We start from the raw sequence: 25,154 nt of genomic DNA, 5'->3' as shown, positions 1-25,154 counted from the left end.
TGAAGCTGTATGGTGACGACTCCCTTTCTAGGGTCAGGACGTGGAGGCTCCGAGGCTAGGGACCCCCAGCCCCCTCCGAGGCTAGGGACCCCCAGCCCCCGCTGCTCCAAAGCCGAGCACTCCCGGGCGCGTCCGCCAGGTGGGGTCAGCGCCAAGGGACGGAGCGGTCGGAGGTGGGGGTGCCGCCCCCTGTCGGCCCCTCCCGCCCCGCCCGCGGGTCCCGCCCGCCGGGGGAGGCGGGTCCCGGAGCCCCGCGCGGTGCGCGCCCGCCCGAGCGAGCCGAGCCGGGCTGGAGAGCCGGGCGCGCACGGCCAGGAGCGCAGGGCGTCGGCGCCCTTGACCATGGCGGCGGCCGCGCTCGTGCTGGGCCTGGCGCTGCTGGCGCCGCGGGCGGCCGGCGCGGGCATGGGCGCGTGCTACGACGGCGCGGGGCGCGCGCAGCGCTGCCTGCCCGTGTTCGAGAACGCGGCGTTCGGCCGCCTGGCCGTGGCCTCGCACACGTGCGGCCGGCCGCCCGAGGACTTCTGCCCGCACGTGGGCGCGCCGGGCGGCGCGGGGCCGCAGTGCCAGCGCTGCGACGCCGCGGACCCCCAGCTGCACCACAACGCCTCCTACCTCACCGACTTCCACAGCGCAGACGACAGCACCTGGTGGCAGAGCCCGACCATGGCCTTCGGCGTGCAGTACCCCACCTCCGTCAACATCACCCTCCGCCTGGGTAAGTGCAAGGTACCCCCACCAGTCATCCCCTGTCCCCACTCCACTGCGGGTCCGAGGCAAGAGGCCGCAGCTGGTGTGCGCCCCGCCTTGGCTGTAGGACCCAGATTTGGGGAGCTCAGGAACTGGACCCGTCCGCCAATAGCTGGAAAGGTAGACTGATGGGGTCCCCGGGAGTTGGGAGGGACGGGAAGCCTCTTGGAGCCCTTTGCAGGGCAGCGGACCATGCCCTGCAATGGCGCCATCTAGACCCAGAGCTGTGATGGGGAAAAGGGGAGGCGACCCACCAGTGGGTGAACTAGTCTGCCCCCCATGGCAGGAGCCTAATCTTGGTCATCTGGTCCACTTCGGGGCCTCAGTGACTCCCCGAGGCTGCATGCGGCCCCTGGGGTGTTCTCGGGATACCAGCCTCAGCATTCATCCCTGGGGCGTTCAGCCCTCGGAGCAGGAGCTGTGCTTCAGGCTGCGGTTGGGCAGCTGGACCCCACAGCATGGCCTCCCTCCACCCAACTCCACAGCAACGGCCTGGGAGTCACAGTCCAGGGTCTGGACCCAGCCCTTGGCTCCCTCGTGGCCAGGTGCTCCTGGAGCCCCCAGCTGTGCCGGGCACTGAGCTAAGCGTCTGACCCGTGCAGCCCCCACGGCCCCTTCAGAGGGGCTTCCACTGGCCCCCACGTCCTTATCTGTGTCCAAATCTCCCAACACTCTGAAAACTCAAAGTGTTCGTATAACTCATTTTGGCTGCTAAGTCTGACCTGAGGCTATTTATAGACCTTGTTTATCCTACTTAGAGCGAATATTCATACATTTAGCTGCTGAAATCTCATTCGCGTGCAGCCGGTGGCCCTGGACCCAGCTGGGTGTTCACACGTCCGCTGTGGAAGGACAGTATCATCCCTGTAAACTCTGAAAAGTCCGGCTTTGCAGAACATATCTGGAGCCCAGCGGTTTGGAGACGGGATTATGGGACCATGTCCCCATTCTTCAGATGAGAATATTGAGGCTCAGGGAGGCTCCGTGTTTTGCACAAAGGCTCACAGCTGCCAAATGGCAGTCTGGATGCGAACGTGTGTGTACCGTGTGTCCAAGGTCGGGGCCTGAAGTCCCAGACATGAGCTCCAGCCGTCAGTGGAGTGCGCTCTTCCTAGCCCTGGGGGGACAGCGCCTGGGGGAGGGCAGGGAAATGACAGTCCGTGAGGTGGGGGGACACAGGGTCTCTTCAGTGAGCATGCTGGGTGCCACCCCAAGAAACTCAGTTCCCTGGGCCTTGGCACCTTCTCTCGGCTTGTCAGAGTGGGGCGCGGTCCCTACCCTGGCGAGTGGCAGGGAACCAGTGGGGGAGGAAGGCCGGGGGAGCTGGCTGGACGGGGCTGGCAGCACCCCAAGGCCACAGGGGAAGGAATCTGGGACAGGGTGGGGGCTGTGGAGGAGACGTGCCGTTCCGTGACCGAGGGTGGGAGTTTGGCTGATGGCTTACATATGTCGGAGGAATCCCAGGGCAGACAAGGGGCTCGGCCCAGGCACCGGCGAGGTGGGAGGGGCCGGGAAGTGTCTGGGTCCGGGGGCCGGTGCGTGGCCGCGCCCGGCCCTGTGTGTCTGCTGTGTGGCCTTGTCCAGCCCTGGCCAGGACACTTGGCAGCAGGGCGGATTCCATCCCTCTAAAACCGGGGGTCCCAGGGCTCAGAGACGCCATGCTGGGTGGAGCTGAGGCCTTACACGCTTATACACACTCACCTCCACACATATTCTCACACTCACACACACTCACCCTCATGAACTCATACACATTCACACCCATACTCACCTTCACGCACAAACACACATCCACACAGACACATTCTTATAGACACGCTCTCACGTACTGTCTTACATACTCTTCCACACGCAAACGCACACCCACGGCTGTGTCTCTGGAAGTGTTTATACAGTGAACAAAGGAATGAATGAATGAATGACCATGTTGCCTCCTCCGTTCTCTGCTCCGGGCCCAGCTCCAGGCTCTCGCTGGCTCCGGAAGACAGAATAGGGCACAAATCACAAATCGGCGTTTGCCCTCAGGCCCGGCCGCGGAGTGGCCAAGCGCGGTCACCTCCCCGGGCCTCAGGCTCTCCTCTGTGAAATGGGGATAAGAGTGGCCACCTCCCGTCAGCTGTGTGGGTCCCATAGCTCAGGCCAGCCGGGTGCTCACCGGAGCCGCGATTGTCCTCATGTGTGACCAGTGTCCCTCTGCTGACAGCAGCTCGGGGCTGAGTTCCCCTGGGGTGCCCTCTGTGAAGGGATGGGGACATGCTCGCCAGCCTGGCTCCCGAAAGACATCCTGAGCCAGTTAGACGTGAGGGGCGCCAGAGCCCCCAGCAGCCCCAGAGCTGGCCCACTTGGGTCCGCTGGACTTTGGTTTGCCGCACGCTAGGACATGGATTGCATAATGCTGGGGGCAGACGAGGTCTGAGGTTGTCACGGTGTTCCCGGGGGAGGCCTGACGCCCAGCCAGGTGGGCCGGGGACGTCTCCTCCCGGTCCTCAGGCCACCTCTGCTGGCTCCATCCCCCTCTCTGGACAGCTCTGCTCGTGGGAGAGGAGAGTGGGTGGCCGCTGGCCTGGGGTCTCCTCGGGGTGTGGACCGAGGGGCCGGGGAGGGAGGGCAGCCAGTCAGCCCCAGGACGGAGGTCACTGGTTTCCCAGCCCCCTGCGAGCTCACAGACATCTGGTCCAAATCCCCGAGTTGCTAAGCTGAGCCTTCCTGTCTGGGATGAAAGGCGGCAGCCGGCTCTGGCCCCAGCCCTTCCCCGTCGCCCCAGGAGGGAGGCAGTGGGCTGGGACCTGGGGGGTGGGGTGGGGGGGGCGTGGGTGGTCATCAAGGTTGACAGAAACAAATCAGGGGGTTCTCACCACGTGCTGAGAACCCCACTGAGTCGGCACCCCAACTCAGCAAGGTTTGTTCTTTTATAGACAGGGAAACTGAGTTTCTAAGGATGAAGTCAGTTGCCCCGGGTCACGCAGCCAGTAAATGGCAGGCCCTGGGACCCTCCCCCGACTGTGCTCCCCCCCGGGAATGATACAGGTCCAGGCGAGGCAGGTCGCAGCCCGCGTCTGGCCGGGCTGGGGCTATCTCCTTATACACTTTCTTAGATTCCAGGGACTCTTCTGGAACAACAGAAAGGCTCTCGAGTCTCCGAGTCTCTGGGCAGATGAGTTCTGAGTCCCCGGGCGAGGGGGGAGTTGCAGGAGGAGGCGGGTGGGCTCCTGCCTGGACGCCCACCCGCCCAGTGCCCCCTGCTCTCGCGCGGGCTGGCGTCTTCCCCGAGGCCCCGGGGCATGGCCCTGCAGAAGACGGCTGGGCCCAGGGACGATGGGGCGTTCACAGCGTACAGGGGCCTCGCCAGGGCCCGAGGGTGGCAGGAGTCGACATGAGAATGAGGGACATTCCAGGTCAGGGGACAGCACTGGAGAGCCCAGAGGCCGCTGGCTGTGTCTGTCCTCAGACCTACCCAACGCAGAGGGACGGAGCAGAGGGGACGGGAGACCATGGGACCTGGCTGTGGCCGGGGCCGGATGGCGGGAGGACCCCGCGGGCCCCCGAGGGCGCCCGAGGAGCCCGCAGCCAGCTGGGTCTCCTGAGCTTCGGGTTGGTGCGTCTTCCTGTTGCGTGGGCGGCCGTGTTTGCGTTGGCTGGGGCTGGTTCTGGGGGGCCGAGTCCTCCTTCCTGCTCCCTGGGGGTTCCAGCTGGAACGCTGGGCCCCAGGCAGGTCAGGGGGTCAAGGCAGCGGCCCTGATTAGCCTCCGCCCACAGAGGCAGTCCCCCGACTGCCCCTGGGTCCAGCTGGCCCCGGCCGCTTCGCCCCTCCTGCACGTCCCAGGACTGACCTGGGAGTCGTGGCGGGGGTCCTTCCCAAAGCCTGGGAAGCAGGCGATGGCTTCCGGGTCACCTCTGCCCCGCCTCCCTCTCTGGCTGTAGCCCGCTGCCCTTCAGTAGGGTCCCGACGGTCTCTCCTCCTGGTGTTTGTGTATGTGGGGGCACCTGCCCGCATCCTTTCTCCTCCTGCCTCCTGGATAAACCCGCGTCTCATCCATAAACGAAACCGCTGAGTGCCTACTGTGCGCCCGTCCCTGTACCAAGCCCCAGGGATGCTGCCGTGGACAAGCTCTGTCTGTCCCTCCCAGCTGAGGGGTGGCTTCCTCCAGGGAGCCCTCCCCGGCCCCCAGGATGGGGCAGAGGGCCGGCCCGTGGCTTCTCGCCGCCCCTCACGCTTCCCCCATCGCAGTCTGGGTGGTGCCGCCTCGAGGGGCCGGTTTGTTTGTGTCGCGCAGGCCCCGAGGTGCAGAGGGCACGCCTGTTTCCACTGCTGGACCCAGAGCCCGGCACAAGGCCCTGTGCCACGGGGCTCGGGACGTGCTGGTCCAGCCCGCGATGGAATGAGGGCTGTCACTCCGCCGTGTGCTGCCGCGTGCCGGGGCCCGTTCTCAGCGCTTTGCAGGCGGTCACTCGCCAAGCCCCGCTGTCCTTACGCCCTTGTTACGAACGGGGAAACCGAGTCACTGCATTCCAGTCCACTACCCAGTTTGGCTGAGGCCACATTGCCGGTAGGAGCTGGATGTGAACCGCATTTCCCCCGGGAACAAGGGAGCGAGGGTGCGAATGCGGGAATGAATGACTCCCCAGCCTTCCAGAAACTCCCCAACTCTTAAGCCGTGGCACTCACAGGGCTCCAGCCTTCCTCCTAGCCCTGCCCCGGCTCACGCTCACCCTGGGTCCCAGCCACGTCACCTCCCGCCCGTCCCCTGCTGCCCCACATCTCCGTGCCAGCCCTGCCCCTCTCTCCCCGTCATGCCCCTGGCTTTGCCGGTTGGGATCGTGGCCGGCGCCTGGGACTCCCCTGAACCTCGCACCCAGTGTCCCCGCCCCGAGCGCTTGACCGGGCACTTCACACGTCTTTCTGCACGTCGGCCCTCGGATGTCACACGCCACCTCGCACTTAGCATCCGAAAGCGGAAGCGCCCAGGCTCGTCACAGCGTAGTTCGCAGCGGCCGGAGTGGGGGCCCCCCAGAGTGGGGGCACCCCAGCGTTCGCTGGTGAGTGAGCAAGCAAAAGGGGGCGCGTGCGCACAGCGCGTGAGCGTTCGGCCTTCGCGGGAAGGGGGTTCTGACAGACGCCCCCACGTGGGGGAACCTCGAACAGACACCATGCTACGTGAACTAAGCCAGACACAGAAGGCCAAACACCAGACGATTCCACTCACTTGGGGTCCGTAGAAGAGAGTCGAAGTTCGTAGAGAATGGGGGGCGCGGGGGGCTGGGCCGGGCAGCGGGAGAGGGGAGGAGAGTGGCTGTTGAACTGGTGGCTTCGTTTGGGGAAGGCGTAGAGGGTTCTGGGGGTGCGTGTGGGTGGCGGGGTCACGACAATGGTGAGCGGGTCACTTTTATGCTGTGTTTTTAAACTCGGAAAGCAGAGGCCTCCCCGCCCGCTCCCCCCTCGGTCTCTCTCTCCACGCCCAGGCGCGAGGGCTCCGGCGTGGACCGTGATTCTTTTCTCCATCGTTTCGTCATCGGCCAGATCACGAGGTCGTTCTCTGGAACGTTCTTTTGCGTTTGCCCCCCTCGTCATTCGCACTACGCTCGGCCCCCCTTCGGCTCCCCGATTTATTGGGCTGGTCTCGAATGACCTACGACCTCTCTCTCTGCAGACTCGGAGTGTGCGCGTTTGGGTCACGTCTGAGTTCAGAGCGGACCCCGGAACCCTTCGTCACGCAGGGCCCCAGGCCGTCACCGATCACATAAAACCTGTTCGCTCGCCCCAGGGCGGGCCGTAGGCTTGGCGATCTTGTTCCATATTTGGAGCTTAGACTCTTGGCCCAAAGATGAGAGAACTTGGGATGGGCCCGGCCCTGATTCAGCCGGGCTCTCCTGGTGCCTGGCGCTCGGCGCTCTGATGGTGGGAATTCTCCAGCTCCTAACAGGGGTTCGTTGTGCCCCGAATGGCCAAGGGCTGGGGCGGGAGAGGAAGACAGGAACAGCGGACGGCCAGATGACAGTGCCGCGGCCCCCCCAGACGCTGGGAGCAGCGCCCTCCGCCTGGCGCTGTTGCCAGCTGGGGGCAGGGTCGCCTCACCCACAAGTTCCCAGCTCAGCCTCTCACCCTGCCCCGTCCGTCCCCACCCTCCCAGGCCTCTGCTCCCCAGATGGCTCCAATTAAAGGGTTTTGTTTTGTTTCCATTTTCCCAAAATAAGCCTCTCCGTTCGGAGCTCACTCCGCTTGGCCAGTGCCGGATGTGGGCCCGCCTGCTTTTGTGACATTGTGTGCGGTGTCATGGGGTCCCAGCTGGGTTGGAGAGGACACGGCTTGGTGCTCCTGGTGCCGTCTTCATGGGCACCAGCACCCCTTCCTGGGCAGTCCCTTCTCTCTGGACACCTACAGAGCCCCGAACAGAAGGGAACCCGTTCTGGGCAGCGACTTTGAGGCCAGACAGGTCTGCAGCTACGTAGAGACCTGGCTATCTTTTGCATGACATTGGGCAAAAGTCCCTCATTAGTAAAACATGCACAGTGATGCTTCTGTTTGGGGATGTTGCGATACGGTTTGTGTGAAGCCCTTAGCAAGGTGCCCGGCGCATAGTAGGTGCTCACTAAATGTTGGCTGTTGTTAAACAGGCTTATTCTGGGGTCAGGACTTGTAGACACATTGTGGTAGTGTCAGCCGTGCGGTCAGGCCTGCCTGTCTCAACCCGCTCACTGGATTACAAACCCCTCGAAAGTACAAAGCATGCTTTGTCTTTATTTTGCTTCCTGGGCAGATGTTTCGGGAGCAGCTACTATGCCCCAGGCTCTGTGCTCAGCTCTGGGGATTCACAGCTCCTGCCCCAAGGAGGTCACAGACTAGTGGCAGAGATAGGCAGGTCTTAACAGAACAGGATGAGGAAGCCCAGGGCGGCTGGCGGAGCCTAGCGAGGCACCCGAATCCAAGGCTCCGAGGCCGCGTCGCCATCAGCCAGGAGAGGTGGGGGAAGGGCGCCCCACCCTGGGCCGAGGCTGGGGCGTGTGGCCAGTCTGCTAAACTGGCCTGACGAGCAGGGCGCGTGGGAGCCAGCCAGGTGAGGCGCGGAGAGGGCCGCGGACTGGACAGCTGGGAGGCGAGGTCAGTGTGCCTGTAAGCAGTGTCGCCCCCGGTGAACCATCGGGGTGATGTTTCGGTCCACCTTTCCCGCCAGGATCACACCTGTCTGCACATCACCCTGCAGCCCTGTCCCTCGGCCCCTGGGGCTCGCAAGGGTCTGGGTCGAGGCTGCAGAGTCAATTCTTGCTGCTGCTTGGAGGATCTTGGGGATGGGTTCCTCCCCCGGCCTTCCTTCCGGTTGCCTTTGGCAGACAGCTTTTTTTCATCATAAAGCGGGGATTAAGTTGCTTTCTGGGCTCTTCTAATTAACTCTGTAACAAGAAGGGCCTGCCGCGTCCCCACGATGCTCCTGCACCTCCTCTCCCCTCCTGGCTGGGCAAGGAAGCGCAGAAGCAGGGCGCGATGGTGCTCGTTTTGGCGGGCAGTCCCAGGGACGGCCTTTTTCCCATCAGGCTTCTAGCTGCCGGCCACCTTTTAAGTGGCTCCAAGCTCCCCTTCCGTGAGGTGTCTGGCGGTTGGACGTTTATGGAGGAGTCTGGCCCGTGCACCACCAGAGCCTCCACACTGCGTCTTTCCGTGAATGCGCGTCTGGGGTGCGTCCCTGCCTGGTCCCGACGCTCGAAGCTGCTCGGAGAAGCGGCCACCACGCTATGCTGTCCGGGACACGTACCTCCTTAAGAGGACTTGGGGTTACAGTGCCAACTCATGCTGCCACGGAGCTTGAGAAACATCTTAACACATAACATGGCAAGGTGGTTGCTTGGAAAAAAAAATTTTTTTAAAAAAACATGTTTTCTCTGGTTTTTAAATTAGAACAGGTTTCACAAGAGAAAATTGAGAAAATGCAGAATAATTAAAAAGGGAAGAAAAGTTCCTGGGCATGCTCTGCCCTGGGGACAGTCACACTTGTCTGGCGTCTTCCTTTTCCGCCCATTCTTTAGGGACTTTTAAATGTAATCTGGTGATTCCCAATGTTAGATCTCGCATTTTCTTTTTCACTCAACATTTTGACTTAAGCGGTTCCCCTGTGTTACAGACGCATTGATGGCTGTTTCAACGGTTTCAATCTTCTGTGAATTTCTTTATTGAACCTTATAGTTCAAGGTTTTCCCCATAAAACCAAACCAAAACAAAACACAACACCCTGATGGGTATTTCCATGAGTTTAGGTTCCATGTTTGACTTCCCAGAAGTGGGATTCTTGTAACAAAGGCCGGGAGTATTTGCATGGCTCTTCATCCATGTCACCAAACTGCATTCCCAAAGGTCCTGACAGATAGAGATGTTTTTCCCCAATTTTTTTTTTTTTTTTATTGAGGTAAAATGCACATAACGTGAACTTTGCCGCTTCACCATTCCTAGGCGCGCAGTCTGGCGGCATTAAGTCCGCGCACACTGTCGCGCGCCGGCCCCTCCTCCGGCTCCGGCTGGTTTTCATCTTCCCGGAGTGAATTTTCGCCCCCGTTCCACACCGCCGACTTCCCGTCGCCTCCCCCGGCCTCTGGTGCCCGCCGTTCTTCCTGTCTCCGAGGATTTGCCCGCTCGGGACGTTGACCACACGCGGGATCATACGCCGCGTAGGCTTTCGTGTTTCGTTCCTTTCACGTTCCACGCTATTTTCAAGGTTCGCCCACGCCGTAGCAGAATCAGCGCGGACGGTCCCTGATTGCGGATGGTTCGACTTCCGGTCGTCCAACCCTACGATGGCACAGAAGCGATACCCATTCGGTCACTGGGACGGGAGGAGGCCAAAGGCACAGGTGGAGGGGTCGGCTTTGTTGGGGCGCAGTAAAAGGAGTAACTTTCTAACGGTAGAGCAGGCCTCTGTCGGGTGCGGCAGCATCCCATCGCTGGGGCTTTGGGTCAGGAGGTCCAAGTTGGAGCAGAGATGCGGCTGCCTGTCGGGGGTCCTCCACGGCAGAGTCCTGTGTAGGGAGGCACGTTGGCCTAGGCCAGGGATGGCACGCACCTGGGAAGCGAGGAAACGTCTTCTGCCCCGACAGGCATCACTCACTGATCCCGGGGCAGGGTTCCAGACAGCCTCTGGCGATGCCCCGAAGGCCGTTTATGGGGCACAGCCATTCTGCTCCCCCTGCCCAGGCTCCCGGCCGTCCCTTCCCTTCCGTGAAATGGGCCCGTGTCGCCCCACTGCAGGGAAAGCTTACGAGATCACCTACGTGCGGCTCAAGTTCCACACCAGCCGCCCCGAGAGCTTCGCCGTGTACAAGCGCAGCCGGGCGGGCGCGCCCTGGGAGCCGTACCAGTACTACAGCGCCTCCTGCCAGAAGACCTACGGCAGGCCCGAGGGCCAGCACCTGCGCCCCGGCCAGGACGAGCGCGTGGCCTTCTGCACCTCTGAGTTCAGCGACATCTCGCCCCTGAGCGGGGGCAACGTGGCCTTCTCCACCCTGGAGGGCCGTCCCAGCGCCTACAGCTTTGAGGACAGCCCCGTGCTGCAGGTCAGAGGCGGGCTGTGTTGCGTCCGAACCTTCTGTGGGCACCCGGCCACCGACAGGTGGAGGAGGGGGCCGCGTAGTCGCACGGGAGAGCCCCCTTTCCTGGCCTCCCGCGTCGGGAGCCGGGGGACAGCCGCCACTCACCTGACCCCTTTCTTAAGGGGGCGGGGAAACTGAGGCCTGGTGTGGGGAAGGGGTTTTCCGGGGGCTCCCGGAGTTGGTGGAGGGGCCCTGACCAGAGTCCCGACTCCTGGCCGGTGCTCCCAGGAGCTGGGTGGCCTCACTTCCTCCCTCTGTGGGCTGATGACCCCCCCGCCCCGTGTGTCTCCAGGGGCTGTGACGAGGGTAAAGTGGGACTTGTGAAAAGGACACGAGTTTTGGAATCAGGGTCCTGGGTCCAGTAGAACGCTGCGCGGTGGCGGAGACGGTCAGTCGCACCCTCGCCTAGCATGGCCGAGGAGCTGAATTATAAATTTTGTTTTATCTTAATGAACTTTAAGTAACCGCGTGCGGCTCGTGGTCGCCGCGTTGGACAGTCACCTATGAAGTGGCCAGCGCTCGGCCCATGAGAGGCAGGTCACTGTCACCCGCAGGCCTGTGGCTGTGTGCGTTCAGCACGCCCACCCTCCCGGCCCACCCGGGTCTGCCGGCTTCGCGGTCACAGCGACGCGGTGACCCGGTTGACATTTCCGGGCCTCAGACGGCCTCCTGTCCGCTGCCCTGTGTTCACACAGACCTCTGCCGAGAAAGTCTCATCCCGTCCGCTCAGGCATTCAGAGCATTTCCTCCGCCTGCCTAGGACGACGAGGGGCTGGGACCAGACTCCCGCTTCTTTCCAGAAGGGACGCCGAGGCCCGGGAAGAGGTTGTGTCCCACCCAGGCTGCCCAGAGGCCAGACTGACCCCATGTGGCCCAGGGGCCCTCCATAAATCATAGACTACCGGGTGGCCCTAGACCCCAGGTGAACAAAGACACTTGTATCAAGCAGGACGTTCTGATGGCTTAGAGGTGACCCCAGGAGCTGGGTGGCAAAAGCCAGACTTCTCTTTGGGCAAAGTTAATCCTTCGTGGCACAGAATCACGGTTCCAGATGCCCGGGCCCCGTTTATCACGCGTCATCATCATGATTCTGTTTAAAATGACAGTTTCTCCTCCACGGGCTCTGAGCTCCACCAATCAGATAGCATCAGCCAAGGTCATTTGAAGACAAGCAGAGGGGCCGGGCCCCACGCTGCCTGCACCTGAGACGCTGTCTCCCTGGGCAGAGGCTTCAGCTGAGACCCTGGCCGCGGGGTTCCCTGACTCGTCGCCTCGTGTGTCCCGGACGTTGTCGCTGATAGAGAGACAACCTCAGAAATGTCCCCGACTGCTGCCGCCCCCGGGCAGAAGCCAAGATCAGGGAAGGACAAAGAAAGGCAAAGCTGCTGGGCCCTCCCTTCTCTCTCTCTCCTCCGGTCTCCTCCGGGCACATGGAGCGTTTTGGGGTGGGAGGTAACGCAGGAAGCTGCTGGGCCCTGGCTCCCTCTGTCCCCCGAGGGGCCACGGCCTTTGGGGAGAAGGCCAACTCGGCCGGCACAGAATCGGGTGACAGAGCTGAGGGGCCCTGAACTGCTCCATCCTGGGGTGTTGGCTGGGGCGTTATCACCGCCGCCGAGCGCCAAAGCTCTGCCCCCCACTCTCCCTTCTCACTGCATTCTGGACCCCAGGGTTGGTCCAGAGTCAGCCCAGAGGTTGTCACGAGTTGCAGGAGCCCGTTGCCTGTGTACGTGGGGGCTTCGGATTACCTTAAAATGACCTCTAAGGTAGGGATCCCCAACCCCCGGGCCACAGACTGGTACCGGCCCGTGGCCTGTTAGGAACAGGGCCACACAGCAGGTGAGCAGTGGGCGAGTGAGCAAAGCTTCCTCTGTATCTGCAGCCGCTCCCAGCGCCAGCATCAGCGCCTCAGCTCCACCTCAGATCCTCAGGCGTTAGATTCTCAGAGGAGCCCCAGTCCCTGGTGCTAAAACGGTCGAGGCCCTGAGGCCCTCAAAGCCCAGTGTCTCCAGGAGCTGTCGGACTGTTCCCATTGTCTTCGCAGACTGAGGGAGCAGGTCCTAGGCCACAAAGCCAACATAGAAACCCGGAGGAGGGTCGTGTGGGCTGGACACCCTGGGCAGGTCGTCGCCCACTGGGCCCCCTGGTATGACGAGGGCGTTGAGGTAGATGCAGGAAGGCAGGCCGCCTAATGGTTACAGCCTGGACCCTGAGGCCAGACAGACCTGAACCGCAGCTGTGCACCTTGGAGCAGAACGCTTGCCCTCCCTGAGTCTCAGCCCCCTCACCTGTAGAATGGGGGTGATAACAGTACCTACTTGTAGGGTTATTCTGAGGACCTGAGCCGCAACCAAACAGTGTCACCTGCTGCACCTTCCCGCACGGGCACCAGCTGGTTCGAGTGCTCTAGGTGGCACTTGGTCTGGAGAAAGCCTCGGGTGAAGGGCCCTCACCCATTCGCTGCCGGGTTTCCCGCCCGGGCTTTTGCTCCTTGCTCCTCAGCTGCCTCCGAGACCGGCAGCCTCGGCATCACCTGGGCCCTCATTAGAAATGTGGAGTCGCAGGCCCTGCCCTAGACCTCGGACTCAGAAGCTATGTTTTAACCAGATCCGTGAACACAGACTGACATTCGAGAAGTAATTCGGGGAGTGGCGAGGACCTCCGAACTCGGCTGAGTGCCGATCTTCCTGCTGACGTTGTCTCGTGGTGGACCCCTCCTCGCCGGCTGAAGCGTCCCTGGGCCGAGGCCCTGGGTCTCGGGAAGTGGGCTGGCAAGGTGCTGAGCTCAGGGGGGAGCAGCAGAGGCCTGCTGGCCTGAGTCACGCCAGGGTGTGAAGACAGGCTTTGCCAGGAGTTCATTTTCTGTCCTCATGGGCCTGATTGCTAAACCAGGAGCTCCTGGGCCGAATTAAAACGCTAATTAAAATTCAACTGGAGCGACCTCTGATTATAACAGCAGGCAGCTGAAAATGTCAGCCTTCACGTGGTTCCTCCCACCTCCTCGGCAGCTCATTCAGGGGAAGCGCTCATTCAGGAATCAGCAAGTGTTTATCCAGCGCCTGCAGCGTGCCCGGAAGAGCCGGGGGCCGGGGGTGCAGCGAGAACGAGGGGCCCCAAGCTCCTGCTCCCGTGGGCGCGTGTATGTTCTGGTGGGACAGACATCATCACCTCGGACAGGCGGCTTATCTGTGGGAGCCTGATCTTTAGCACCTGAAAAGCCTATACACCTAGGGCCTGCCCCATCCAGGCCCAGCCGAGCAGGGCGGAAGGGCACAGGGACACAGCCTCGCCCAGCTGACCTCTGGAAGGCGGGGTGCGGGAGCCGCCGAGCGAAGTCAGGTGAGCTGCTCAGCAAGCAGGTCGCCGCTTTGCCAGACCGCAGGCCCCGCTGCTGGCGTCAGCGGTAGCTCCAGACAGCCTCGTGGGCTCGGCACTGTTCCTCGTCCCAATTCGCAGATGAGGAAGTGGGAACTGCCAAACATTGAGCAACTTCCCCAAAATCGCACAGCCAGCAAGTGGCCTGGCACCGGGCTGGGGTGACCCCAAAGCACAGGCTCCTCCTGATGGCTGCAGTGTTCTTGGAATTTGTCCCAGTTTGGCCTGTCTCTGTGTCCCAGGAGACCCCCCGGGCAGCCGGCTGGGCCTTCCAGCCGGGTGGGGTGGGGACATGTACCCGGGATCCCCCTGATGGCGCCCCTTCCCCTTCCCTGTGTCCCCCTCGCCCCCAGGAGTGGGTCACCAGCACCGAGCTCCTCATCTCCCTAGACCGGCTCAACACGTTTGGGGACGACATCTTCAAGGACCCCAAGGTGCTGCAGTCCTACTACTACGCCATATCTGACTTCTCTGTGGGCGGCAGGTAGGTGGGGGGCAGGGACCGGGACCCCGAAACCCTGGCCCTGGGGCAGAAGGTGGCTGCTCCGTGGGGATCACCCCATCTGGGAGGAGGGTGGAGATGCCACTTCTGGGGCCCGCGGGGGAGAGTTTGTCTGTTTGAGCATCTCCCGTCCCCAAGAAGCAGGGGCCGTGGACATCACAGGCCCATCTCACGCGTGGCCGCCTGGCGCTGGGTGTGTGAGGCGGGCGAGGGAACCAGGGGAGGCACGAGGGTGGCTTCCACAGAAACGCTCACCGGGTCCCCTCTCGGGGGCGCGGGGGGCAGACAGGTGTGTCCCTGCCCCAGTGTGTGCGGGCAGCGGCAGACGGGGATCGGTTCAGACTCCCGTAAACATGGCGGCATGCCCAGGATGACAGGGACGGGAGGCGGGGGCGGGGCATGCGGAGGTCGGGGAGACTGCAGATGGGGCCCGCCAAGGCTGGAGGAGGTGAGCGTTCCAGACGGCAGGGCCACCTGTGCGAGCACTGGGACTGGAGGGTCTGAGAGGACGCCCCGGGGCTGGAATGGGGGGCCGGTGGGGGGTGGGGGCTGTCAGGGCCTGGGGCCCAGGTTATTTTTATCCCGCAGTCAGTGGGGAACTGTCAAAGTCCCGGCCAGGGTAGTGACAGGGTCGGGATTTTAAAACGCCTCAGCCCCCCAACACCCGCATGGGGAGGGATAGGAGAGAGAAGCAGCCGGAATGTTCTGTGGTGGGGTGGGGAGAAGCGTGCAGGTCGGAAAGCCATTTGGGACAGGGAGTCAGCTTGCCGCGCGAGTGAGGAGGGCCTGCCGGGAGAGGATGCGAGGAGCTTCCGGAATCGAGGATGCCCGGTGGCATTCAGAAGTCCCGAAGGTGACGTGGGACCCAACGCCTGCACTCAGTGTCTGTGCCCCCCAGGGAAGGCTGGGGCGCGGGAGTGACGGGGAGGTCGTGGGGCGTCTACGAGGACCCCACTGCTCCCCCTCCCTCCACACTTAGGTCAAACCACCTGGGAGGGGCTCCCCCAGGACAGCGGATGGCGGTGAGCTCCAGCATCTGCTGTTGGGGGGCCTCGTGGCCGGGGAACACTTAGACCCCAGCGGCCAGAGCCAGACCACCCTCCGGCCGGCAGCTGGCTGGGGGCAGGTGGCTCAGCCTGTGTCCCACGACGGCCTATAGGAATTTCACTCCTTACTTTGGGGTCTTCAGGGCTTCTTCAAGGACCCCAGGGCTTCATGGGAAGGGGAGGTGTTTGCAGTAACCCCTCAGGGACACAAGTGATCCCTTGTCTTAACACTGCCCGGTGCCCGCCTCACCCCTGCCAGAAATGCCGGGACGGCCCTGCCTGGCGAGGAGGCGGTGCCCTCTGCCCTCTGCCCTTCCTGAGCCCTGTGTCCCTGGAGTAGAGAAAGTACCGTGGGCTCCGGCAGTGGCCAGCGGCTCTTCGGTGCCCACTCAGGGCGGAGCGTGGGGCCCAGCTTATGAGGAGCCACCAGCTGGCCCTGGGGACTGTCCCGGAGCTCAGGGTCTGCGTGGAGTGGGGCAGAGCGGGCTTCAGAGCCCAGGTCTAGACGGGACCTACCGGCGTTGGGGGCTGGCACGGAAGAAGCTGTGGCGTCCTCTAAGCGGCTCAGTCGGGCCACTCGGGACGGGGGTGATGGCTCCCCAGCGTCGGGCCCCGCAGGGCATGGTCCCCCGAGCACCTCTTTATCCCTGCCCAGCTCCGCCTGTCTCCTAAGCTCAGGGAGGGTGGGAGGTGAGGCCCAGGCCACGGCTGCCCTCCGAGGCACAGACTCGCTCCCCTTGAGACGAGGCGATGGCTGTCCTCTGTAAGGAGCAACCTTTCCTGCCCCTTAGGCACAGAGGAGAAGGCCATGCAGTGGCCTGCCACCCACTGCCCTGGGCGCTGGCCCACCCTCAACCCAGGAAGCTGAGAGGACTTCTTCCCGGGCCCCTCTCAGGCCCTGGGGGCGCCCCTCAGGCAGGATCCCGCAGTGGCAGGCTCGTGAACTCGGTCGTCGCTGACCCGCGGCCTCGGGCAGCCTCCCTGTCCCCCGGCTCCCCCATCTGTTGCGTGGGGATTGAGCCCGGAAGAGCCCAGCGGCAGTTGGTTCTCTGTGGCCCTCGGCTCGTAGGCGTTCACCAGAATTCCGAAACTGAGCCACAGAACTGGGGTCCGCGGCACGCAGGGGCCTCCCGGTGACCGACCCCTCCCCGGTTTCCAGCCCCCCGACCTCCGCGCTCTTTGCCCAGGTGCAAATGCAACGGGCATGCGAGCGCGTGCGGCCCGGACGCCGCGGGCCGGCTGGTCTGCCACTGCCAGCACAACACCACGGGCGTGGACTGCGAGCGCTGCCTGCCCGCCTTCCAGGACCGGCCGTGGGCCCGCGGCACCGCCGAGGCCGCCCACGAGTGCCTGCGTGAGTGTCCGGGGCTGCCGCGGGAGACGCACGCCCCGAACCGAACCCGGGCGGGGAGGGGCGCGGCTCCCGGGTGGGCCCGGCGGGGCCGCGGGGGGCCCCCGTCCTCACCCCCCAAACGGCTCCCGCAGACCAAGTCCCCCACGGTGGAGGGGTGCGTGGCGGGAGGGCTGGGAAGGTCCCCCAACTTGTGCCTTTGTGTTCACTGCTCCGACCGCAGCCGCTAATGAAAGCCAGGCCGGCCCAGGTCCCAGGCGGTGCTGGCCTCGCCCACGCAGCCCCTCCCGCAGGTCCCCAGGCTGCCCTTTCATGTCCCGGCCCGCGTGCGACGCGGCTTCGACCACACGCTGGAGACGGCGGTGCCGTCATGCTTCTCCGGGGACGCGGGGCGGCGTGTGGGGCGGGCGGCAGGACCCACCGCCCTCCTCCCCGCCTGGCGTCCCGTCCTGCCCCAACTCCCACTGTCCCAAAGCCCTGGCCGAGCTCTCCAGAGAGCCCTCGGGCTGGCTTCGGCCTCCCCGGGTGCAGCTGGCCTCGCCAGGCACCGGCCCCGGCTGGCCCGGACGCTGCTGGCAGGGGCGTCTTCACGTGCAGGCGCTCCTGATAGCGTGGCCTCTGGGCCCACTGTCCTCTTGGGCTTAGGCCACTGGCAGCTCGAACTGGGGCGGGAGGGGACAGCCTGTTCTCTGGGGCAGGGTGTCTGCAGGAGCTGCCAATGGCCGCTGTGGCCCTAATGAGTTCCTGCTGCCCCCGCTGGCCCGCCTCCCCCAGGGAGCCCTCCCAGGGCACGGAAGCTGCGCCGGCTGGCTCCGCCGCCGTTCCGAGCCTGGGGCTGTCCCCATGGTGAAGCCAGACTGCTTCTCCCGCCACGTCCTCACCCCTGTGCTCGCATTTCTGTCCTCCCAGTCACCAGCCTGGAGGCTGGGGCGTTCGCCTGACCCCTCCCCAGCCCCGTTCCCAGCAGCCTGAACTCCCTGAGCCCGGAACGCAGCCTTGTCCACGTGGCCGCAGCCCCTCTGTGCCCTCCTGTGCAGCGGTGCCTTGGCCTGGGCCCCGGCACCCCCAGTCCGGGCGCCGGAGCAACCTCTTCCTGCTCTCCCTGCCTCCCACCCCCCTCTACCTGCACCTGTGGTTACACCCACCCCTTGCTCCAAGGTGAAGTCCACTGCCCGGCCTCCCTGGGTCAAGCTCTGCCGACCTCTTGACCTCACAGCTGCCCCTGGACCCCTGTCCTTCCTGTCACACTGCACGACGGCCCTGCCCTCTTCCCGGCCCGTCACATGACATGCCCACCCCCGTTCACACCAGGCACATCCGGCCTCTCTGGCTGTCCACACTGTGTCCTCTGCTCTGGCCTGCTGCTGCCTGAGACCCTCCCACCTCCCCCCGCCCCTCCTCTGCCAGCCAGCTCCTTGCCGCTCGCCCCTCACATGCAGCCAGAGCCGCGACTTCCTGCAGGAGGGCTTGTCCCACTCTCCCAGGACAGCTGTGGGCGCCCCCTTCCAGGTCCCAGAGCCGCCCCCCTGCTGCTCCCCTCACCGCCCACCCCCTGCAGGCCACCCGCTTGCCTGTGGGAACTGGGTTCAGACTGTTCATTGACCCCCCACTGGGCTTATCCTCAGAGTCGAGATGGAGCCCATCCTTAGGACACAGGTTTTTAAAAGTGAATTAATGAGCGAATGAAGGGTGGCTTGTATTTTCCATGCATCTCGTGACCGGGCTCACACGATTACTATGGCTTAGAGGATCCACGAGAGATCGTGGAGTGAGTGGCATTGCCACTCCAGAAGGTGGCCAGTCTGTGGTCCGTGACCAAGTGACTGGGCATCTTGGCTCACCTGGGAGGGTCCTGTGTGTCGGGGTCCTCGCGAATGGTGCCGCCTCTACTCTGGAGAGTGTCCTGTTTGGGGAGATCAAGCGATCGGTCTCCATGTCCTTGATCGAGCCGGGCCTGACCCCCATCCGTGACCTTCCTCGAGCTGCCTGGCCGATGAGCACGAGGAGGCTGAGGGGCACGGCCTCCCCTCCCGCCACTCGCCAGGGCGGCTGACGCCCCCCCACCCCCGCCTCCCGCCCACAGCGTGCAACTGCAGCGGCCACTCCGAGCAGTGCGAGTTTGACCCGGAGCTCTTCCGAAGCACGGGCCACGGCGGGCGTTGCCTGCGCTGCCGAGACCACACGGCCGGGCCGCACTGTCAGCGCTGCCAGGAGGACTTCTACCGCTGGAGCCCGGCGGCGCCCTGCCGGGCCTGCGACTGCCACCCCGCAGGTGAGGGGGCGCCACAGCCCTGGCCCCCGGGCTCGCCCCGCTCCCCCTGCTGCCCTGCGCCCTTCCTCCCCCAGGCTCCCTGCGTCTCCAGTGCGATGACTCGGGCGCCTGCCTTTGCAAGGCCACGGTGACGGGCTGGAAGTGTGACCGCTGCCGGCCCGGGTTCCACTCGCTCAGCGAGGGCGGCTGCAGGTGAGGGGGGCAGGGGAGCGGGTGCGGACGGCCCAGCAGGGGCTCCCGGCCGTGGGCGCGGACTGCGTGCCGGGAAGCGGGAGACGGGGACATTGTTCTGACCTCCCTCCGTCCGTTCCTCCGTCCCATCATTCCTTTATTCTTTCCTCTAGTCAGCATTTTCTTATTCTGCAGCTACCACACCCCAATCCTGAGCAAGGACTGGAGCCCCCCAGTCCCTGGGGAGGCAGACAGATGCGTATGAGTCAGGGTGCGAGGCCCGTGGAAGCCCGGAGACCTGGGGAGTCAGGACGGGCTTCCTGTAAGAGGCACTGAGTTCTCGTGAGAGCTGAGGGGAGCTGGGGAGGGGCCGGTGTTCCAGGCGGGGAAAGAGCACGTGCAAAGGCCCCGAGGCGAGCAGGGAGCGAGGGGCAGGAGGGCGTGCGAGGAAGCGGGTCCAGTGAGGCCTGGGAGGCCCCAGGAGCCGCTGTGCGTGGATGTGAAGCAGGGGTGGGGACGAGGCTGGAGGCCGGGGCGGAGGCTGCGGCAGGAACAGCTGGGAGACGTGGTGGCCCAGCTGGCCATGGAGAGGCAGGTGCTTTGGGCACCTGGGCAGAGGCCAGTCACAGTGAGGGGAGCATGATCGGGGAAGAGGCTGAGTCCGCAGTGCTGGTGGGGAGACGGGCGGGGACGGCTGGGATCCGGACCTCAGAGGACAAGATGGTAGTAACACGTTAACCATCGTTTGATCGACAGAATACACAGCAAAAAAAATAAAGCCATCATCAATTCAGAAGCGCTTCAAAATGAACTTGGCTTTGATTAATTGCAACAGTCTTCTCATGTATTTGAGAAGCAGTCGAAATGCATTGGGGGAATCTTGGACTCCACACGCAATATCCAGGGGTTCAGGGCGTAAAACTGACCACTCGGTGGTGGCCTGGATGCTTCCCCAGGCTCTCTCTGGCTCCCGGGCCTTCGCACATGCTCCGTCTCCTACCCCAGAGCATTCTTCTCCCCTAATCCCTCATCTCACCCTTCCCCGTGTCTAGCAAACTGCTAACTCGTTCTTCAGGTCTCAGCCGAGGCGCCACTCCCCCAGGAAGTCTTCCCTTCTACCTGTCTCCTTGTCCCCACCCCAAGCACCTCCTCTGTGTATACTCTTCCATAGCACCTATGCATGTGTAACGTCTGTTTGCCTGCCGGTCCTCACTGGGCTGTAGGCTCTGTGAGGACAGGAACCATGTCTTGTCGGATGATGGATGGATGCGTGGGTGGATGGATGGATGGATGCGTGGATGGGTGAGTGTATAGGTAGACGGGTGAGTGGATGAGTAGGTGGGTAGGTGGATGGAGCTCTGTTCAGGTGAGTAGGTGGGTCACATCCTCGGCAAGGCGGGGGGAAGGCTCTTGAGTCGGCCCGCCCCCTGGCCCTCTCAGGAACGGGGAAGGAGGATGGGCCGTTCCCACTCAGGGGCTGCTCGCTGGACACCTTCCCCCCGTCCTGTCTCTTTGGCAGGCCCTGCACCTGCAACCCTGCTGGCAGCCTGGGTACCTGTGACCCCCACAGCGGGCGCTGCCCCTGCAAAGAGAATGTGGAAGGCAGACTGTGTGACAGGTGGGTGAGCTGCTCTGGTAGCAAGCCTGTGTGATGTGACTTTGGGGCTCGTGGTGGTGGGAGGAGCAGGCCACGGTCCTCACAGACGGAGGTGGCCCTGCCGCTCAGCGCCCTTCCTAGAACACCGTGGATCTGCCACCTGCGAAGTTCTCTAAAGGCTTTACAACGCTGTTTATACTTGGACCCACAACCGCCGATGGTTCATAAGCCTTGAATACACATCTTCTTTTTCTAGCTCAGAATCCTGACAAGAAAGAGCTGGCAGGGATAGGAGATCATCTAGCCCAGGGATAGTGAACACAATGTGGCTTGTACCGCGACCCTCCCAGCCCCCACCGGGGCGGGCATCACTGATGAGTACAGCGGTCGATCATGAGCCCTGTTTTAACCTCAGAATCCTTCTCTGCGCCCTGCTCTAAGGAGCTCCTACCACCCGAGCTGAGATTCAAGCCTGTTTGCCATCCTATCATGGTACAAACAGCACCTAGAGCTTGGGGAGGCAGGAGTCTCAAAGCTACGCGTCCCTAATCTTCCTCCTCATACGTCCGGGGGCCTCCTAACTCCAGCAGTGGGCTGGCAGGTCGGTGTGTTTACCTGGCTGGGCACACAGTGTCTCCTCTTTCTGGCTTTGTCTCTGACGTCCAAAGCCCTTTGCAGCCGTCATGGGGTCTGCCTGAAACTCTGATTCTCTGGCCACGGCCCAGACACAGCATTACGTTGTGGACTGTCTTCCCTTGGCAGTCTGTGCTAGGCCTGTGAGGCTGGCCCTGGCCTTGACTCTCTCCATGGCCCACCTCAGGCTGCCCCCACGCCTCGTCCAGCCATGGGCTGTAGGCCCTGGGTGGGGAGGTGGACCACCTGCTTCGTCTTCCCCACCCCAACCCCGAGGCCCCTCAAACCCAGAGCGGAGTCAGGGAGCCAGATCCCAGCCCGGTCTCCCCACTGCTTTACACCTCGAGCTGGTCCTCTCGCCAAGCCTCAGGCTGCCCATTCGTGAGGTAGGAGGGCCTGATGAGATGTCATCAGAGTGATCAGCAGTTTCTTGTGAACTGGATTCCTCAACCTGGGCGGCTCGGATGGAGCCCCCTCCCCCGCCCCCACCCCTGAGTGCAAATCGAGGGGTCCGTATTTGTTCAGCACCTCTCCATGTCCCCGTGGAGCAGTGGCTGATGCTGGGGCCGGTGTGTGGAAAATGCCAGATGAGCTGAGAGCATCTTGTGATGCCAGAAAGCAAGGAAGTACTTCAAAAAACAAAAACAGACACCAAAAAAATAAAATAAAAAAATAAAGAACAAACAACCCATCCAACCCAGGACGGGGGCCAGTGTCAAGAGAACGCAAGAGCCAACCTAAAAGTTTCCAAAGCTAGACCAATTTGAACAACAAAATAAATAATGATAGTATTGGATTATAACCCAAAGAATAAAGTAAATATCCATGAGTCCACACTGATATAAATAGATGAGTGAATAAATAAATACACAGGGACAAAGGGACAAATAAATCTTCCTTGCAGAAGAATTCCAAATTATAAACACAGAAGGGATGAGGGAAATATAAAATCGCCGTTAGAACTTCAGAGTGGCCATGGCTGTCGGCAGGCGCCACTGATTAATGCCGAAGTAAGAGGGCCGGATTTGGTGACTTGGTTTTAACGACGACAGTGTGGCAGTTCCGCAGTGGAGACACCCGGCGGGCAGACCATTAGCCAAGTGGTGAAGGTGACGTGGGCACCATTCACCCCGATGAGGGGTATACTTCACCTCCATTTCTTCCCCAAACCCACAGGCTCAGTCTGATCATGAGAAAATACACACAAAGTGAGGGACATTCTGCAAACTGATCAGTGCCCTTCATGAGTGTCGAGGTCGGGAGAGAGGGAGGAGCTGTTACAGGTGGGGGCGCGGGGGCGGGGTGGGATTAGGACACGGTGAGTGTCCTGGACGGGGTGCTGGAGCAGAAACATGTTAGTGGGAAAAGGGGGAAGGAAGGGCTGGAGTTTAGTAAGTTATGTAAACCGATGCGAATGTCTTGGTTTTGATCAACCTGCCACGGTTAGGGTGGGTGTTAGTTAACCTTAGGGGAGGCCCGTGTTGAGGATACTGGCTTCGCAACTCTTCTGTAAATCCAAAAAAGACTTTTTTTAAGTCTCCCTGGTGATTCTGGGCTTGCGTGAGTCTGGGTGGGATCCCCTGGACCCCGCCGGTGCACATGGCCTGTGGGCACAGCTGGCCTCTCATTTCAGGTGTCGCCCGGGGACCTTTAACCTGCAGCCCCACAACCCGGCCGGCTGCAGCAGCTGCTTCTGCTTCGGCCACTCCAAGGTGTGCCGGGCCGCCGCCCAGTTCCGCCTGCACCACATCCTCTCCGACTTCTGCCAGGGTAAGAAGAGCCCCGCAGCCGCCCCCGCGGGGTCTGCGCCCAGCCCTGGGTAGCAGGCCATCCTTCCTTGGGGGCCCCTGACATGGTGGTGGGGGCGGGGAGGAGAGGCCCCCCCACGCAGGCCCACACAGCAGGGGCTGCACCACGCTCCCCGTGGGGCTTCAGCGCCCTGGCTTCCCTCAGCCTCTGCAGACTTTATACTTGTGGGCGGGGTCGGGGCTCTGCTCGGGGCAGCCTTTGGGCCCCGTGGGGAATTTCCAGTATCTCCAAGTCAGGACTGGCCTCCCTTGGCGTGTCCTAGCACCGAGGGTTCAAGCTCAGTCCCCTGGCCTCCGTTTAGTGAGCACCTCCTGTATGCCAGGCACTGTGCTCGTCATCTGCAGGGAGCCTCACGGTGTCCCCCGCGGGTAGGTGCCCTCATCCCCATTTTATGGGTGAGATGCCTGAGGTTAGCACAAAAAGGTCACACAATTAGTTGTCGGCGCCAGCGTCCGTCAGCTCCCGAGTGTTGCCCGTAGCCACTGCACAGGCCCTTCCTCCGGGTCCAGGGTCCGGGGATGCATGCCACGGTGCCCCTGGTCCCGAGGCACAGGTGCGTCTTTGGAGCAGGAAAATGGTGGAGCTCTGGACTCTGCACTAAATCGCAGCCTGCGTGGGCCCCGGCTGTGCCCCACTGGGTCTCCCCACCCTACGTCTCCCCCAGGGAGGAGCCGAGTGTCGGCCTGGGGCGGAACCCGGGCCGCAGGCTCTGGGTGGGTTCTATCACTCCGCTCCAGACGCAGGGGCAGTGCGCCCTCTGCTGGACGCCGTGCAGAAAGCAGCACCCGGAGGCGCTGGCCCAGGAGTCTAGCATGTTTGTGTGAGACGGGACTCATTTTATAGATCCTAGGGATCTGTTCTCACTCTGAGCCAGGCCCTGCCTGGGTTCATCTCCCCTTATCTCACAATCACTCTCGGCCAGCGGTTCTCAAACTTTTGGTCTCCGGATTCCTTTATGCCCTTGAAAAATATTGAGGCCCTCAAAGCCCTTGGATTTATGTGGGTTATTTATATGGATGTTTTCTATGGATTAACTTATGTGGATTAGTTTCTATGTATTAGAAATTAGAACAGTAATTCCATGTATGCTAATTTGTTTACAAACAATTACAGTAAACTTATAATAAAAAAAAAAATCCACCTGCGAAAAAGAACTCTATAAGGCAACAACTTTTTTGAGAAGGGTGCTCCTCATTTTACATCGTCACACATCTCCTAAGGTCTGGCTTGATAGAAGTCAGCCGGTTCTTACCATGGCTTCTGCCATTTAGTCTGTGGTGATATCGTATGTCCTGTAGCTTCTAGAAAACTCTTCTGTATACGTGTGAGACAGAATGGAAAGTGTGAATAACGTTCACATTTATTAAGAAGACAGTGTGACCTCATGGACCCCTCCCCACCCAAGCGAGTCTCGGAGGGTTGAGGGGGGGTCTTCCTGGGTATTCAGACCAACTTCGAGAACCAGGACCGTGAGTCTGCCATTGCCCCCGGTTTGCAGGTGAGGTATCTGCTTCAGGGAGATTAAGTGCTTTGCCCAAGGTCACACAGCCAGGGAGGGGCAGAACCTAGTCTCGTCCCGAGGAGGCTGGGCTTCCCCTTCCTGGCCTCTTTCTGTTTTTTCAGCCCTCTCTCCTCAACCCCTGGGGATCCCAGGTGTTGGGCCTTCACCCCAACCCCTGGCTGTCCCCTGAGGTCACTTGCTCCATGCTAGGCTGTGCTTGGTGGACTGCTGTCACCAGAGCGAGTGTGGGCCAAACCGGGTCTGGGGACCAGAAGGCCGGGGTTCCTGTCCCGGCTTGACCACTTCCTACCCAGGTGGCTCCCCGGGTGCAGTGGGGCTAATGACACGTGGCCCTTGAAGGACAGGGCAGCGAGGTCTCGGGTTCTTTGAAGTCCAGTGGTGTTAGAAATGGCCCTGCCGCCCAGGCCCCCACGTTGGGGGTCTCCGGCTTGTGTCGTGTGCCCACTGGGGGAAGTGCAGACCCGGAAGTCTGACCCGGCCCCACGCAGAGCCAGGTCCCTGAGCTTCCCGGCTTCCCCTGGGCCTACCTCCTCCCCTAAAACCCACCCCAGCTCTGGGA

The 25,154-nt window shown here is 62.4% G+C and overlaps 1 protein-coding gene across 2 annotated transcripts in view; it reads left to right on the top strand.

Annotated features, from left to right (window-relative positions):
• The first annotated feature begins 342 nt into the window (after window positions 1-342).
• The window catches only part of LAMC3 (laminin subunit gamma 3), a 51,838-nt gene continuing 27,026 nt past the window's right edge, over window positions 343-25,154 (top strand). For both annotated transcript variants that reach the window (XM_016133846.2, XM_036217754.1), the window contains exons 1-8: window positions 343-718; window positions 9,980-10,284; window positions 14,046-14,176; window positions 16,428-16,594; window positions 18,675-18,863; window positions 18,938-19,055; window positions 20,554-20,652; window positions 22,898-23,034. In XM_016133846.2, the coding sequence (XP_015989332.2) occupies window positions 343-718; window positions 9,980-10,284; window positions 14,046-14,176; window positions 16,428-16,594; window positions 18,675-18,863; window positions 18,938-19,055; window positions 20,554-20,652; window positions 22,898-23,034 (1,522 nt within the window). The remainder of the gene's footprint in view (window positions 719-9,979; window positions 10,285-14,045; window positions 14,177-16,427; window positions 16,595-18,674; window positions 18,864-18,937; window positions 19,056-20,553; window positions 20,653-22,897; window positions 23,035-25,154) is intronic.

This window comes from Rousettus aegyptiacus, unplaced genomic scaffold, assembly GCF_014176215.1.
Source record: "Rousettus aegyptiacus isolate mRouAeg1 unplaced genomic scaffold, mRouAeg1.p scaffold_m13_p_3, whole genome shotgun sequence".
In the NCBI taxonomy this organism is placed as follows: Eukaryota; Metazoa; Chordata; class Mammalia; order Chiroptera; family Pteropodidae; genus Rousettus; species Rousettus aegyptiacus.
The sequence above is the reverse complement of the archived record's forward strand: the minus strand, read 5'-3'. Positions and strand labels throughout refer to the sequence as shown.